Genomic DNA, 17,466 nt, shown 5'->3' with positions numbered 1-17,466 from the left:
CAGAAGAGGGGGGAGTTGTGCAAGTTGCTGTCAGTTTGAATGACAGTGTGGATTCAGTGGAGGCTGTGGAGTGCAGCATAGAAGAAGACTCATCATCTTGTGGAGAAACCATCTGTGTTGTTGTTGTTGTTGTTCTCATCATCATCACCACCATGGACAAGGACGACCTCATTCTGTAAGTACACAGACATCAACAGCTTGATAAACATCTGACAGAACGTCATGCCATGGTAATAGTAATACTACACCTTATCGTTCTGATGAAACACTTTACGCCGGTGAGTGACCACTTGTTGGTGTAATTTGTCATAGACATCGTATACATGGCTGTCATATCATGACAGACGACTGTGATGTGGCTGTATTTACCAAAGATATTCAGATTCTGTATTATTCTTATCATTATAGCCATGTGCGGCTGTGCCTTAGTTCTGCACCGTGAATTGAATTGAATTGAATTGAATTGAATTGAATTGAAGAATGTATTAGAAGTTTGCATTAGAAAAAAGCACAGTTCATGTATCTCATATAACATTGAAAGACAGATGGATAGAACATAGTAGTTTATATAGGATAACATCAATTACAGAAAAATGTGAGGGGGGGGGGGGGACATGGGGGCTTAGTCTATTTACAAGTCTCGAGTAGCAGCCGCCTGAAGGTGACTTTTCAGACCAATTTTGAAGGAGGCTAGGGATTTGCACTCCTTTAAGGCTTGCAGAAGAGCGTTCCACATGTTGGTATAGCTGAAGAACGAATTAGAGCCTTTTATATTGTTAAATCTAGGTTGAACATGATTAGAAGAGCTGCCTCTGCTGTTGTGATCGTGGACATCCTTGACCTTTAGGAAGTAGTTTGTCAGGTACATGGGTATCTTGGAGGTGTAGTGTATCTTGTACACCAGGCCCATTTCAAGATGCTGTACTGAGTACTCTGTCAGCTACTTTGAGCCACCCCACAGTACAGGTTTCACTATTGTATTAACTAGTGGTGGTAGCAGTCTGAACCAAGTTAATCAACCCAAACCATATCATGGAGCCCCAGCTTATTACCGCCTTACATCACATGTACTAAATGTAAAGGATGTGTCCTGAAACTAACACTGATTGCACAGTACGTCATACTACTATAATGATATAAAGGCATCCTCACATCTTCTCATTCAACCGTTATTCCACTGCTGGTGGAAGATAAGAGGGGAGACGAGTTATCTGTCGTTCTGAGCTCTTTTTGCAGGATGACCAGAGTGATCGTTAGGGAGGAGTTGTTGGCCCACAGTTCAGATAAGGGACATTTCACTTTCAAACATGTTTCTTTGGAGTAATTTTAACGTCGACTTGGGCTCTTGTGAGCACTCCAGACAGTTTGTAAGTGGTTTGAATCAGTATTTAGTCTTTTGATAATTTTTTTTAACAGACTTGCCCCCTTCCCAAACAACGAAACCCATAACCTCAAACTCAATTTTAACCATGGTTCATTTAGATTTGATGATTGAAGCTTCTTTTTGAGAACACCCAACTTGAATTTTCCGCCATGGTAACAGCCACATGCTGAAACAATGCCCGACATCACTGAATGACATCACTGACTGACATCACATTACATATATGGAACACCATATATGGGCATAAACGTGAAACGGTCTGAATGCTGACATCACTGATAATAAACATGTCGCCACCATGGTAACAGCCGCATGCTGAAACAATGCTCAAATGATGTTTGTCTGACATGATGAAACAAGTGACCAAAATTGGAGATGACTGACATCACTACAGTGCCCAAATTTGGAGATGACATCACAGACTGGCCTGGACACGGAACACCATATATGGGCATAAAAGAGAGCCAGAGAGACAGAGATAAGAGATCTCCATATAATATATGGGCATGAAAGGGTCACAGACAGACGGATACAACTGGGATATTGGAAAACTGGACGTCAATGGTGACTATTCTGCCCAACGGGCACCGGTCTGGGTTCTCCCAACATTTCTTCTGAGACTCCTCAGGGACATTCAGTGTTCAGCACAGATAAAAACACACAGACAGAACACATCTAAGACAATACACTCAGGACATGATATGATAAAAAACTAAGAACTATAATATACGTGAAGCATCGTTAGAGTCTTTAAAAACATTGGAGTACAAACTAGCTAACAAGAACAACGGGGGGTGGTGGCAAGGTCCTTATTGAGGAGGGACACGGCCCTCGGGAAAAAACTATTCAGGTGACGAGTGGTCGTGGTCCCTATGGCACGGAAGCGTCTTCCTGAGGGGAGCTTCTTAAAGAGTACATTACCAGGGTGAGAGGGGTCAGAGAAGATCCTCCCTGCCCGTTTCCTTACCCTGGCATCATACAGCTCACTAACAGACAGCTGCTTCTGTCCCGTTAGCTTCTCCGCTGTGCGAACAATCCTTTGCAGTCTGTTTTTTGCAAGGGCAGAGACAGAGCCAAACCACACAGAGATGGACGAGGAGAGAATACTCTCGGTGGTGGCTCTGTAGAATTGAGTCAGGACTGAACGGGAGACGTTGAGTTTCCTCAGCTGTCTTAGAAAGAACATCCCACTGTGGGCCCTTTTAATAATGGAGCAGGTGTTCGTCTCCCACTTGAGGTCATTGGTGATTGTGGTGCCGAGGAATTTAAAGGCTTCCACTTCCTTGACCACCGCGCTGTTTATTATCAGAGGTGCCAGTGGGGGAGGGGATTTACGAAAGTCCACAACCATCTCAACCGTTTTGAGTGGGTTGAGCTCCAGGTTGTGCTCAGAGCACCACAAAGCCAGGTCGGTCACCGTCTGTCTATAAGCAGACTCGTCGTTGTCCTTTATAAGACCTACCACGGTCGTGTCATCCGCATATTTGATCACCCTGATGGTCGGATTAGTGGATATGCAGTCATTAGTGTACAGCAGGTACAAAAATGAGGATAATACACATCCTTGGGGTGCCCCTATATTTGGTGACCCGAGGATCAGACAGATAGGGGCCTAACCGCACCTGTTGGGTCCTGTTGGTGAGGAAGTCGTTAATCCACTGGCTGATGGAGGGGTCCACCCCCAGGGCTAAGAGCTTCTCCCGGAGCCGCTCTGGTAGAACAGAGTTAAAAGCAGAGCTAAAGTCAATGAACAACAGCCTCGCATAAGATCCAGAGGTGTCCAGGTGTTTCAGGATGTGATGTAGGCCAATGTTAACTGCATCATCCACTGAACGGTTTTCTCTGTATGCGAACTGTGATGTATACAGTAACAGTATATATTCAATCCCTCATATACTGTGCACTCATATACTGTGCACACCCCCGGGCACAGGACTAGTTTATTTAAACACTTAGAGAGGCCCTATTAGAAAATGGTCAAAAATAGCCGATCTACAAGCTTGAATTATTCTCAAAGCTTTTGAACATTTTCACAAATGACATGACCGAAATATATGGACAGAAATGTTGAAAGTGGTATAAAAAAAAAAAAAAAAAAAAAGGATCTGGATGAATCGGCTGTATAACTGCCGATACCAATGTTGTCAAATAAGTCAAATAATGACCGATGTATCGGCCAGACCGATGTAGCGGTCGCGCTCTACTTGCAGCAAGACAGGTTTGCATTACGCCACACTTGCGGTTATGGGTTAGTGCATGTCATTCATGAATGTATGTGTCTATTGTCACTTTTGTCTCTCCAGTCCCAAAGACTTCCCCCAGCTGCAGAACGACGTGTTCCTGCGCGCTGCGCGAGGAGAGGAGACTCCCTGGGTCCCTGTGTGGTGCATGAGACAGGCTGGACGCTACCTGCCAGGTACAACCACATCCCTATAGGGGTGGGCAATATGGTGATAATTATCATTGAGACGATACAATGTCTCCGTCTCCACGATATGCCTTTTCAGAGGTATCGTATATATCGTGATACAATAGACCGTTTGTCAGCCTTCTGATTGGTCCCTCAGACTCCCTGACTGGCCAACCAGAAAAAAACATTCACTTTTTGCTATCGGGGGTGGAGTTTGTGCAGTGGAGAATGTTAAATGTGGCTTTCAAAACTGTCCGCAGTGCGCGACACGGCGATCGCCCGGTACGGCCGCGATCTCGGCCGTGATCTCGCTCATCATAATGAATAAGCTTCAACAAACTAGTTCACATGGACCATATCAATGGTCTAAGAGTCACGATTGGGTACATATATTTGAAATGGGCAGAATTACGAAAAGCCAGCCTATTATGTGAGGTTAGGATTATAGTTCTGTCCTCTTCCTACCCAGGATGCAATGCGCGGTCTATTCTCTTTCTGATCCAGAGGATTAAACTAATTAAAACATTTATTTTCGGGGGGAAAACTACTGTTTTGCTATGTAATTACTGTACCTTTTTCTTCCCTTTTTATTAATATCACGTAGATGTGTTTTTTGTGGTACTTTATATAGCTGTAATGAGGCTATGAAGGGGGAAAAAAATCCCATCCACTACCACTATAAAAGAATCTGCAAAGAGGATTCTGTCCCACTGGGATTAAACAAATTAAAACATATATTTTCGGGTAAACCCCCTGTTTTGCAATGTAACTACTGTACCTTTGTCTTCCCTTTTTATTAATATCACCTAGATGTTTTTCCTTTGGTACTTTATATAGCTGTAATGAGGCTATGAAGGGAAAAAAAATCCCATTCACTGCCACTATAAAAACAATCTGCCCAGGGTTAATGTCCCATCATAGTAACAGGGCAGAATGGGGCGGGATTTGCAAAAGGGTTTATTGAGGGAGCCTTGTAAGAAATCCTGTTGAATCGTTAATACAGAGATTCTTTGCAGAATTCATACAAAGATTCATTGCAGAATTCAATTTAAACCTGCATTTTGGTCTAAATTAGTAGCTCTCAAACTTTAAAATGTCAAGGTCTCCACTTAAACCAAATGGACCCTTACGGGTCCATTTGGTTTTTTTTGTATACTGTCAGAGTTACATACTTGTAAAGTATGACCTCCCAAAAGGAACCCAGAGAGTCTAGTTTTGTCAAGTAACTTGAAAAATAACCAACCAATGTGAAAAAGAATCGTGATAAAACCGTGTATTGTGATACAGCTTGGGGAAATTTTGTGATATTGTATTTTTCCATATCGCCCACCCCTACCTCCCTGTCTCCCTCTCTGCTCAAAATACCTGATGTAAATTAGGGATGGGACGACATGAAAACTTCATGTCACGATTATTGTGATCAAAGAAATTGCGACTTACGATATCATCGCGATATTCAAAATACCCCCAACATCCATTATCCTGGGGCGGAAGATTTGCCAAAAAATAGCAGATCTACAAGCTCACGATGCGTTGTGAGCTTGTAGATCAGCTATTTTTTGGCAAAGAGATTTGGTAGAGAGTTTAAAAAAAAAAGACTGTATCAAGTCCGTCATTTCCAGGTCTGTTTTACCAATTATAGAGCGTATAAATGGTACCGGATATGCAGCTCAGCAAATAAAAGGCTAATTGATCCCGGTGCATGACATACACATTTAAATCTCCATGATACGATTATTGTGAGTGTTTTTTTATCACAAGCCATAACCTTTTAGGGAAACATTATTTTTGACCAATCTGTGTAGTAGACTTGAGAATGATAATAGAAAACCACTAACACGACTGCTGTGATTGTATTTAACTACAATGCCTGCTACCTGCTCTTGTGATCATGTGGTAGTACTACTAGGTAGGGTAGGACCTCTGCTGGTTGACAAGAGGTATTGCATGATGAGGCTCAAAGCCTAATTTCTATCCTCTGCCCAAATGGGCTTTCCATTATAGCTCAGCCGAAGACATTTCTGTGCTCACTTTGGGGAACCAGGGTTCAAATCCTGAGTAGGATATAAAAATAAAGAATTGCAGCTTTAATAGTACATTACAAAATGAAGGAACGGCAATTTGTTTTGTTTGGAACACCTTTGTCATCATCTCCTTTTGAAGTAAATGGTAGTGTTTCATTGTGATGTAGAATTTTGGGCATTCAATAATTTTCTAGTGGACACATTAGTTACACTGTTAAATTAACACATGGGCTTTCAGTGTATAAAGGTGATTGCGACCGTAAGGTCGCAGTTTAGTATGAAAACCTCCACCGGCCGTCCGTCGGTCACACGTGCGGTCGACCGCACGTCACACGTGCGGTCGACGTGTGATGAGGTCACGATGAGTCATCTATGCCCAAATATAGATTTCTAGGTCAGATGGCCCATAGAGTTTGTGATGTCAAACCTAGCAACCCAATATAAACAAACCTGATGTCAGACCTGAAGTATCCTTTTATACCCATATATGGAGATACAGAGATCTCCATATATGGGTATATTAGAAAGCCCATATATGGGCATATACGGATGACATCAGGGATATCCATATATGGGCATAAAAGGGACAAGGGCTTACAGTTAAGAGATCTCCATATATGGGCATATCAGAAAGCCCATATATGTTCATATACTGATGACATCAGGAATATCCATATATGGGCATAAAAGGGACAAGGACTTACAGTTAAGAGATCTCCATATATGGGCATAAAGGGACAAGGACTGTTACAGTAGATATAGAGATGTCCATATATGGGCATAAATGAACAAGGACTGACAAACACTGAGATCTCCATATAACCTATGGGAATATAAGGGACGAGGACTGTCAGCTTGTAGACCTATTTTCTAAATATTGTTGTACATTAAAAGCTTGAAATGGGTCGTTCTGCATAGTACTTGGGATTTGTTGATGTAAATGTTCACATAGAGTGTAATAATTGGTAAAACAAACTTTTGGCCTATTTGTGGAGTATTATTATAATCTATTGACTCACCCTGCTCTGTGTGTGTGTGTGTGTGTGTGTGTGTGTGTGTGTGTGTGTGTGTGTGTGTGTGTGTGTGTGTGTGTGTGTGTGTGTGTGTGTGTGTGTGTGTGTGTGTGTGTGTGTGTGTGTGTGTGTGTGTGTGTGTGTGTGTGTGTGTGTGTGCGTGCGTGCGTGTGTGTGTGTGCAGAGTTCCGTGAGTCGAGGGCGGGAAAAGACTTCTTCGAGACCTGTCAGTCTCCACAGGCCTGCTGTGAACTCACATTACAGGTACAAGAGGCATTTTGACTGGTTGCTCCACACTTAAAACATTTTCACAGTTTCACCCATTATCCCCAAGTTCAATCACTTCAATGTCGTTGTTGATTGGTTCACAAAATGCTTTATCATTTTCCACCTCTAATCTATTATTGCGACCGTAAGGTCGCAGTTTAGTATCAAAACCTCCACCGGCCGTCCGTCCGTCGGTCGGTCGGTCGGTCGGTCGGTCACACGTCACACGTCACACCTTTGCCCTGCTCATATCTCCGCATCAGTATGACATCACACCACATGTGTACACAAACCTTTGTGTACGTTGCTGTGGCAACAGTCTGTTTGTTGTTACTTCTGTTGGTTTCTGCACTGATCATTTATACAATTCAGCTGTGTTTGCTCGTGTCATCATGATGAGGTCATAAATCAGCCATGCCCAAATATAGATTTTACGGGTTTACATGCTTACTCAGTTATTCGTTATGTGAAAGTCCTATGACGTCTATGATATCTGACATCATCATACATACATTCCCTTTTATGCCCATAAATGGAGATCCCCTCTGTAGAACCAGCCACTGACATCACTGTAATGTCAGGGGAACCAAATCCCTTTTATGCCCATATATGGAGATCCCTGTGATGCCAGGGGAACCAAATCCCTTTTATGCCCATATATGGAGATATGGAGATCCCCGTGTTGCCATGGTAACCAAATCCATTTTATGCCCATATATGGAGATCCCTGTTAAAGGGCCTACACCATGCTTTTAAAGGGATCTCCATATATGGGCACAAACAGGTGACATCACACTGATGTCAGATACTCAGAGCAGGGATTTCTCCATAATATATGGGCATAAAAGGGATTCTGTTAGGGATCTCCATATATGGGCATAAAAGGGATTCTGTTAGGGATCTCCATATATGGGCATACAAGGGATTCTGTTAGGGATCTCCATATATGGGCATAAAAGGGATTCTGTTAGGGATCTCCATATATGGGCATAAAAGGGATTCTGTTAGGGATCTCCATATATGGGCATAAAAGGGATTCTGTTAGGGATCTCCATATATGGGCATAAAAGGGATTCTGTTAGGGATCTCCATATATGGGCATAAAAGGGATTCTGTTAGCTGTTAGTGATCTCCATATATGGGCATAAAAGGGATGCTGTTAGGGATCTCCATATATGGGCATAAAAGGGATTCTGTTAGGGATCTCCATATATGGGCATGAAAGGGATTCTGTTAGGGATCTCCATATATGGGCATAAAAGGGATTGTATCCCAGATGATGCCCTGTTAGGAGATCCACACTAACAGGGCATCTGATGTCATACTGATGTCAGCAGTGTGACAGGAGATAAGGGAGTCCCGATTAGGGAGTCTTACTGGTTATTATGACCTTTATTGAAGGATAAACCCTTTTAGAGAGGGTCCCTATTACAAAAACAAAGAGAATACAGTAGACAGAACAATACATTACATAACATTACTTACAATAACAAAGAACACAATACATTCTTACAAACAGACAAGACAAGGTCTCTCCGAAAGGCTAGCCGCTCCCACCCCACCAATTCAACCCTTACATAGGGAAATGACTATATTTCCACATCAGCAAAATAAAACTAAAGCAGAAAACAAAACAAAATTAGAAGCATGAACATGGTGTTTGAAGGTGAGTGAGAAGAGATTCTTTTAACAGGTTAAGGGAGGAAATTGATCTTTTAGAGATTTAGTTCATGAATCCCTCATCCACTGTTATCCAAACGTTTTCTTTTGACTTTTAAGCTAAAGAATGCGAGATCCGGGCACTCAAAGTTTAAATAAAAGAGGGAACAGCCTTTATTATGCCAACATGTTTCCACCTTACTCTGTCTTCTTTGGACTGTTTCAGAACATCTGGCAATAATGTCTACATCTACAGTAGGCTAGGATACTTAGCCGGTCACTCAGTGGACGACCATTTATCATCCTGCCAGGGTCAATCCTATCATGTTAATTCATGCCGCTGTTGACACTCGCCAGCTTTTGTGAACGTTGGTAAGAGGTGTGAATGGTCGTTTCTGATTGATGCGCGAGGTAGACACACTCCCACATGTGCACGTGCCCACGGGTAGGCACGTGCACATGTCCATGCATGTGCGGGCGCGCATGCATGGATGCCCCTCAAACAACTAGTCATGGTTGCTTGTTTGATTTCTCATTTGTATGTTTATTGTCCTCCCTCAGCCTCTAAGACGTTTCTCCTTGGATGCTGCAATCATCTTCTCAGACATCCTGATTATACCACAGGTAAACGACCACGGACGTCCTGGATATACAACATTTTCAAATGATCTTGGAAGCTGTGTCAAATAAAACACTGGTTCTCAACCTTTTCAGGGCGCGACCCTCCCCCCAAAAAAATCATATCTGAACTGGGGACCCCCCACCCCGACAAGCACTTGGAATTGTAGTAGTCGGGGCATTGCAATTAGTGTGATCTGGTTCCACAGATATATTGTGAATATATTTGATCTACAAGCTGTTTTTATTTCTCCATTTTTCATTTTGTGGGGGTCGACCCACAGGTTGAGAACCACTGACATAAAACCATCCTTCAATACGTATTCAGCAAAGACAGACAAAGTCTTATTTCCCATCTCCCTCCAGGCCATGGGTATGGAAGTCCAGATGGTGCCGGGTAAAGGCCCCACCTTCCCAGAGCCTCTGAAGGAGCCAGAGGACCTGCAGCGGCTAAAGACCAAGGTGGACGTCAACAAGGAGCTGGGTTACGTGTTCAAGGCCCTCACCCTGACCAGACACAAGATAGAGGGCAAGGTGCCGCTCATTGGCTTCACTGGAGCACCGGTAAGACGCAACTATAAATGCGTAGACATACACATACAAATAAGACTGCATAAATAACAGTCCCAGGTTTCCTTGTCTCGTGGGCCAGACTGTTGTCTCCCTCGATTTTCAAATGCTTCCGTCATACAGTCTGGAGCAGCGGAAGCTCTGAAAATGATAGGAGGATAAAGCAGATGTGATTTTCCGTTTTCTTTAAAGTCACTCACATTTTTCCTAATATAAACCGTAATAATCTAACCATATATAGCTCTCTATCAGAAATGCACATTTTGATTTAGTTTTAGTCATAGTCTTTTGAACAAAATGTCATATTTTCTCGTTTAGTCGACTAAATATCACAAGATTTTAGTCAGCAAATTCTACAGTACATTTTGTCGACAAAAATGTATTTTTGCGGGATGGCGTCATAAATAATGCCTGATTTTACACTTGGTTGCATGCTGAAAATAGACGATCTACAGTACAAGCTTGTAGAGCTGTAGATTGTCTATTTTCAGAGCGTAACACCTGAGCACAACTTGTCTTTCAGTCCTACAGGATCTCTTCTCCACTAATCCCTCCCTAACACTTTAGTTTACAAAATTGGCAATATATTATTATTATTTAGTCTTAGTTTTTTATCATCCTAGTGTAGTTTTAATTTAGTTCTTATTTAGATTCCGTCAGTGAAAAAAGCTAATCGAACATTTTATTAGATGAAATCAACACTGTACTAAAGTGAATCTCAATCTACATCAACCCCTGTAATGAATCTTTTGTTTAGTCACGTGTTCCCCCTCCTCTCTGCCTGTCCCTCCACAGTGGACGCTGATGTGCTACATGATAGAAGGTGGAGGCTCCAAGACGCTTTCTAAGGCTAAGCGTTGGCTCTACCGCCACCCGGAGGCCAGCCACATGCTGCTGAAGATGCTGACCGACGTGGTGGTGGACTATCTAGTGGGACAGGTGGCTGCAGGGGCGCAGGTGAGGGACATTACTGTCTCCAGTCCCATTGGGTCCTACGGTCTGTGCAGAGCTCATTAGAGTGATGGATCACAGCCTGTTGTTTCTTCCCTTCTGTTTTTAACTCGCTGACTGTGCAGATTAAAATCGTATTTCTGTGCAGATTAAAATCGTATTTTCCGCTTCACTGCCGAGGTTTTCTTACCTTTTATGCAGCGCGTGTGCGTGTAGATCCAGCACGCTGGTCCACAGATCATGTATCGGAAGTGCTTTTTATAAGGTGAAATCGGAACCAAATCTTTGTTATAGGATAATTATTTTAAATTAACAACTTGAACCCTCGCATCCCTATTCTGAGGAGAACTTTAGCCAAAAAATATCAGATCTACAAGCTATTTTCTGCAAATAGGTTTGGTGTAGAGAAAAAAAAGAGCAGACCAAGTACAGAGTGAAAGGTCAAGTTAAAGCTATACTGTGTAAGTTGCTCAACTAGTGGTCAGTAGCGTTATAGCAAACCGCGGTCGCGTCTGCTTTTTTCGGCCGTTTTTCGCCGCGGACCGGGCCTTCAGACCATCGCGTCCGCCTCGCCTCACCGAGACCTATCCATAGAGGTCTTTCGTGTCCCTCTACGAGCCTCGGTTGGGGAGCTACATGCTAAACTCCTAGCCCAGTGTAAACACTGCAGTGTATTTCCTGAAGAGCTCGGCAGTGTATGATCTGGGCTTTGATTGGCCGGTAGGGAGACACGTGTACAGAATGATGCATATGACGTAATTTTGCCGGGAAAAGCAGCCCCGGTCACGGCCACCAGGGCTCAGTAGAACACATATAAAGAAAAGGCTTTGGGAGCTGAAATGAACAGAGTGGGTGTTCTAAAACTTTAGCGATTTAATAATTAGGACCATTTTAAGATTTTTTTATTGAAAAAGTTACATAGTATAGCTTTAACTAAAAACTGACTGGTGTCTTGCACGCAAGACACCAGTCATGTTGCCATACCTTAGCAACAGGCATGATACATTTATTTCAAGAAGTACATTCTATTTTCCCCCCTGTTTCTACGGTTTCTTGGGCTGTATATGGCAGCCTGGCAACAGTTGTTCAAGTGCAGCTCAATCTGGAAAAGGTTGATCCTTTTCATTGAACTAAACTGGAGCTCAGTTTTAACTCGAGCTCAGTTTGGCTGTTCTTGAGAGACTAGTGCAGCTAAACTTGGCATGTTAGTAAACGTGCCACAATCAACAATAATGAATTGCACCTGTGCATCTGACCTGCAGAACCTGGGAATATACCATTTTGTCAAGATGGGGAGAATACAAGTGTGGAGAATATAATTATAATACCTTGTTAAAGTGACCATTTTGTAAAACTTTGCATTTGTTGTTATTTTACTGTCATTTAACAACATAATAACCAGTACAGATAGAAAAAGAGACATTCATGGATTTATATTTAAAAGTAACTTTTATTTTTCCCCCCTGGACCCAGGGTATGGCAGCTGCATACCCCTGCCATACCCAATTGACGCCCCTGGATGACAGTGCTGTCAAACATAACTATGAATCCATCTATATCGATGAAGATCTGCACCACACATTTATACAATATGTAGTGGGGTCCCTGCTTCATCTCTCTCTCAACTAAGGAGTCCTTAGCCTGAAAATGTTGAAGACCCCTGCAATAGTGTGTTGTCTATGGCAACCACACACTGACTACAGATAGCCAGATAGCTAGCAGTACAAACAATAGTTCTATCTAAATAACATGATCTCATAGTGGTTCTCCTCTGGTTGTTGTTGTCCAGGCTTTGCAGGTGTTTGAGTCGGACGCAGGCATCCTGGGACCGGTGGAGTTTAAGGAGTTCTCCCTGCCCTACCTACGAGACATCGCACGCAGGGTCAAAGACAAGCTGAAGGATTCAGGCCAGGACGTACCCATGGTGAGAGAGAGAGACAAAGGAGGACAGACTGTAGGCTACTCTATTGTACTGTAACTGTACCAGTGTAACTAAAACTATGACAAAAACATTTTCGTCGACTACCTTTTTCCACAGACGAGAACGAAATAAAAATAACTAATATAAATAATAAACTAATATAAACCAGACCAAAATGATAGGGAGGGGCTAGTGGAGAAGAGATCCAGTAGAACTAAAAGATCAGTCAGTTTGTTATGCTTGGTTTGCGCTGTCCGTCTGTCTGTCTCATGCTCCATATATGGCCAAGAAAGACACTTGCAAATTGACGTCTGACAATAGATTGACGTCATAGACCACGAGACTGACACAATATGTCCATATATGGTCATTCCCCATAGACCACATGAGACTGACACAATATGTCCACATATGGGCATTACCAGAAGATGCCCTGTTATAGGGCAACCACACTAATACAATCCTTTTTATGCCCATATATGGAGATCCCTGGTGTCATCAACATTAAGCCTCATGTGGTCTATGAAGTCAGACATCTATGATGTCAGATGCCCATATATGGACATATTGTGTCAGTCTCATGTGGTCTATGATGTCAGAAGTCATCTCCATTATGGCCAAGACAATTGCAAATTAATTTTGTCCTTTGCCACGACACGAGGTCACTTCTCACCCTTAGGGCGTCCTGCTAGTATACAGGTATAGTCAACTAAAACTAGTAAAACATTTCAGATGACTAAAATATGACTAAAAATTAACAGAATTCTATTGAAAAGACAATGACTAAAACTAAATCAAAATTACACACTTCGGTCTCACACCAGCAGGTGGAGCCATTGTACCAACAATAGTTCATATGTTGGCAGGAGGAAAATATTGGTGAAGCATCCTCTGTAACTTCTCTTTTTGTGCACATGTGCATGCCATTCATGCGTATGTGGCCTGAAGTTTAGTCAATCACTGTGTGTGTGTGTGTGTGTGTGTGTGTGTGTGTGTGTGTGTGTGTGTGTGTGTGTGTGTGTGTGTGTGTGTGTGTGTGTGTGTGTGTGTGTGTGTGTGTGTGTGTGTGTGTGCGTGCGTGCGCAGATTGTCTTTGCCAAGGACGCGCACTACGCTCTAGAAGACCTGTCTCAGTCTTACTACGAGGTCGTCGGACTGGATTGGACCATCGATCCTTCATCAGCACGGTAACACACACACACACACACACACACACACACACACACACACACACACAGCGACTTGCGTTAAGTCACTCTAGTCTAATCCCACATTATTCACCACACCAATGAGACAGAGGTGTGTTGTGAAACGGTTAGTCTACTCTTTCAAAGGGGAAACCTCATCTTGTTTCTTCATGTGCTCCTATGAGAGACATACATGTATGTATGCGTGCAAGGTCCAGAGGGTCAATTCAAAGCCAAGACTGGTTTATCCTTCTTTAATTAAACCTAGTCAAGAGTTTTTACTCTGACTAGTGGAAATGCGCGCGCGCGCACACACACACACACACACACACACACACACACACACACACACACACACACACACACACACACGCGCGATCACATCTTACAAGCCACTGTGATCCCTTCTACTCTCTGTGTCGGCGCTCGGCTGGTATGTTGGTCACAGGTTGACCTGCATTTGACCGTTGAGAACTGTCCCGGTCTGTCAGCTGCCTCTCGGGGCGCTCGTTAAATCCTACCAGCCAACCCTTCCTGTACCCTTCCATCCCACCAGGCTTTTTGCTCCGGCTTCTCCCAAACACAGGTGTTTCCGTCCCAATCCCTGTGCACATGAATCAGTTCTGATCACTAAGCTGTTTGTCAAAACGGTTTGAACTTCAACCAAAGTGGTGAAGCCGTGCACCACCGCAAACCTCCACTAGTTAGCGCTTTGTCAAGCCCTTAATACATCATTGTGATGAATGTTGAAAATAGCCAAATCTAAACTCACGTGTTGCATCGCAAGTCTGTAAATCTGTGAGTTTTCGCCATACCCAAAATAGGGACGCAAGTTGACAGTTAAATATTGACACAGATAATATGTATTTAGATCAATAGATAAACATAAAAAAAAGAAATTACAAAAAAGGAATAATCAAAGATATTATATATAGGATAGGAACAGTATAGGAATGAAACCTGGTATACCTGTAGGAACAGCTATCCAATCTCTTCACACTGATAAGTATACGTATACAAGTCTTAAGTATTCAAAATAGCAGTACATTTCAAAGTAAACAGTAAAAGGTTCTGTTTAAAAGTGCAACGGGTCAGAATGTGAGCCTGTCCACACAAGCAGCCAGGTGTACTAATACTGACCGTAGTGGTTGCTAAATGGTTAACGTGGTTCCTGAGAATCAGGTTAACCATTTCTGACCGTTCCTAAAAGGCTCAGCTGCCGCACTGTAGTAAAACATTTGTTTCAGCATTTCCTGGAACAAAGCAACCACTGTACCAACCAAGATACTTCACACTCAGGCTGCTTTTGTGTGCGGCGGACCGCTCGCCCCAGCCGTTCTTGTATTCTTGTATTGTTTTACTGAGGTTAAAGGACAGCAAGGGTTCATATTTTAGATTGTAATTAGAGAAAAGAAAAGATGAGTGTTAAAACATTTTTCATTTACTGCTTTCTATTGTTTTAGCGATTTTAGTGTTTTGATTTCAGTGGGAGGGGGCATGCGGACAAGTGGCTAAATATGTTTTTTTAGACACAATAAGCCAGCAATTTGTTTGTTACTATTTACACCAGCCCCCATAAGTCACATCTGCCCATTAAAGATTGCGGTGCATCTTGGGAATGGGCTTATTGTATCTAAAAAGACATATTTAGCAACTATTTAGCAAGCATGCATGCCCCCAACCTAGGGGCATGCATGCAAATAAAATAAAAAATAACCACTAAAACGATAGAAAGAAGTAAATGAAAACATTTTAACACTCATCTTTTCTTTTCTAAAATATGAACCCTTGTTTAAAAAAAAGAAAAGTTGTCCCTTAAGGTCAGGAATATGTTTAGGCATAGTTTTACTGAGGTTACATTTAGGAATAAGGTTAGGTTTAGGCATAGTTTTACTGAGGTTACATTTAGGAATAAGGTTAGGTTTAGGCATAGTCTCACTGAGGTTATATTTAGGAATACCTGGTGGCGACCGCACCGAGGTCACTGGATTTGACCCGGGGCGAGTGCTCTTGTATTCCGCCCAGTGCGCGCTGGCTCAAATGAAAACACTTTTGTGTGTGTACTTTTTCAGGGAACGCACAGGGGGCAGGGTCAGCCTGCAGGGCAACATGGATCCATGTGCCCTCTACTCACCCAAGGTAACCTCCAACACTTGAATTTGTACATCTGCATGGTTTAAATAAGCAATACATAACGATTGTTTAATGTGCCTAATCTGACCCAGGAAGCTATGTAGTTATTTTAAGTCTAGTCTCATCCAAATAAACATCTTGTTTTGCCATGTGGGAAAGCTATACTGTCGTGCCTCGCTGCTCTTTAGAACGTTTTCAGTGTATCAGGTTTTATTTTGACACTTTAATCCAGGGTTTCTCAGAGTGGGTGCTGTGGCACCCATGGGTGTCGGGATGCAAGTCCAGGGGTGCCGCAGGACACTTTGATGATATTTGAATCAATATCACTTCAGTTTAACCACTTAGACCCTCTATACGTATTACTTTCACTGTACTTAGTGTGTTCTTTTTCAATCTACACCAAATGTCTTTGGCCCAAAAATAGCTGATCTACAAGCTCACAACGTGTCGCAATTTCCCAAAATTGAAATGCCACTTTGAAAGTGGTTAATAAAGTAATTGTTGCATTGAACAATGAAGCGCTTATGTAAATTATAACACAGGTCACATTTAGATGGACGGACGGCCATCGATTGCGGTGAAATCTGCTAAAACAATTCAGAGCTGGGGACAATATGCATAAAATAACTGAATTTGAGGTTAAATGTGAACACAACCGACGGCCCTGTAAACCCCTGGTTCTTCTGCCTCCAGGAGCGTATTTCAGAGATCGTGAAGAGGATGGTGGAAGGTTTCGGGACCAGAGGCTACATTGCCAACCTGGGCCACGGCATGTACCCCGACATGGACCCAGAGAGCGTGGGAGCATTCGTAGAAGCCGTGCACAAACACTCTCGCCAGATGATCCTCAACAAGAACTAAAAGAATAAATATCCAAGAATTGTTTTAGTTCACGTTCACACAAACACCTCACAGCACATGTACCCAATAAAAAAATAAATGTGTACAGTGGTAGAATATTGTAATGGTGTTAGCATTAGTGAATACTAGTATTCATGAATGTCAGCCAAATGAATTTGCCATGCGATATGAACATAAGCCCTCCGAGGCTGATCGACTCATAAACAACATCATGTATAAATCCATATCCAATGTACTCTTCTGTATAAACGGCAACGACAACATGTTCTGTGCGCGTGTGTGTGGCGGAGGGGGGGTTAAAGGGGTTTAGGGAAATGACATTACTCAGTTTATGTGTAATACAGATTTTAAAAGGATTTTTCTTTCGTTGGTTGACTTAGCTATAGATGGGGATTTGTTTTTGAAATTCTCGTTGAGACAGTTATTAGACAAAAAAAATAATTAACCTTTTTCAAAGTTGGAACATAT

At 42.5% G+C, this 17,466-nt stretch overlaps 1 protein-coding gene across 1 annotated transcript; it reads left to right on the top strand.

Annotated features, from left to right (window-relative positions):
- Positions 1 to 15: 15 nt before the first annotated feature.
- Positions 16 to 17,261, top strand: urod (uroporphyrinogen decarboxylase). Its single transcript, XM_080726110.1, has 10 exons — positions 16 to 175; positions 3,688 to 3,800; positions 7,016 to 7,095; positions 9,319 to 9,381; positions 9,742 to 9,939; positions 10,741 to 10,902; positions 12,686 to 12,820; positions 13,904 to 14,004; positions 16,077 to 16,143; positions 16,831 to 17,261. The coding sequence occupies exons 1-10, from the start codon at positions 153 to 155 to the stop codon at positions 16,996 to 16,998; spliced, it is 1,110 nt and encodes a 369-aa protein (XP_080582236.1). The 5' UTR covers positions 16 to 152; the 3' UTR covers positions 16,999 to 17,261.
- Positions 17,262 to 17,466: the final 205 nt, after the last annotated feature.

This window comes from Nannobrachium achirus, assembly GCF_963921795.1.
Source record: "Nannobrachium achirus genome assembly, chromosome: 5".
NCBI lineage: Eukaryota > Metazoa > Chordata > Actinopteri > Myctophiformes > Myctophidae > Nannobrachium > Nannobrachium achirus.
The sequence above is the reverse complement of the archived record's forward strand: the minus strand, read 5'-3'. Positions and strand labels throughout refer to the sequence as shown.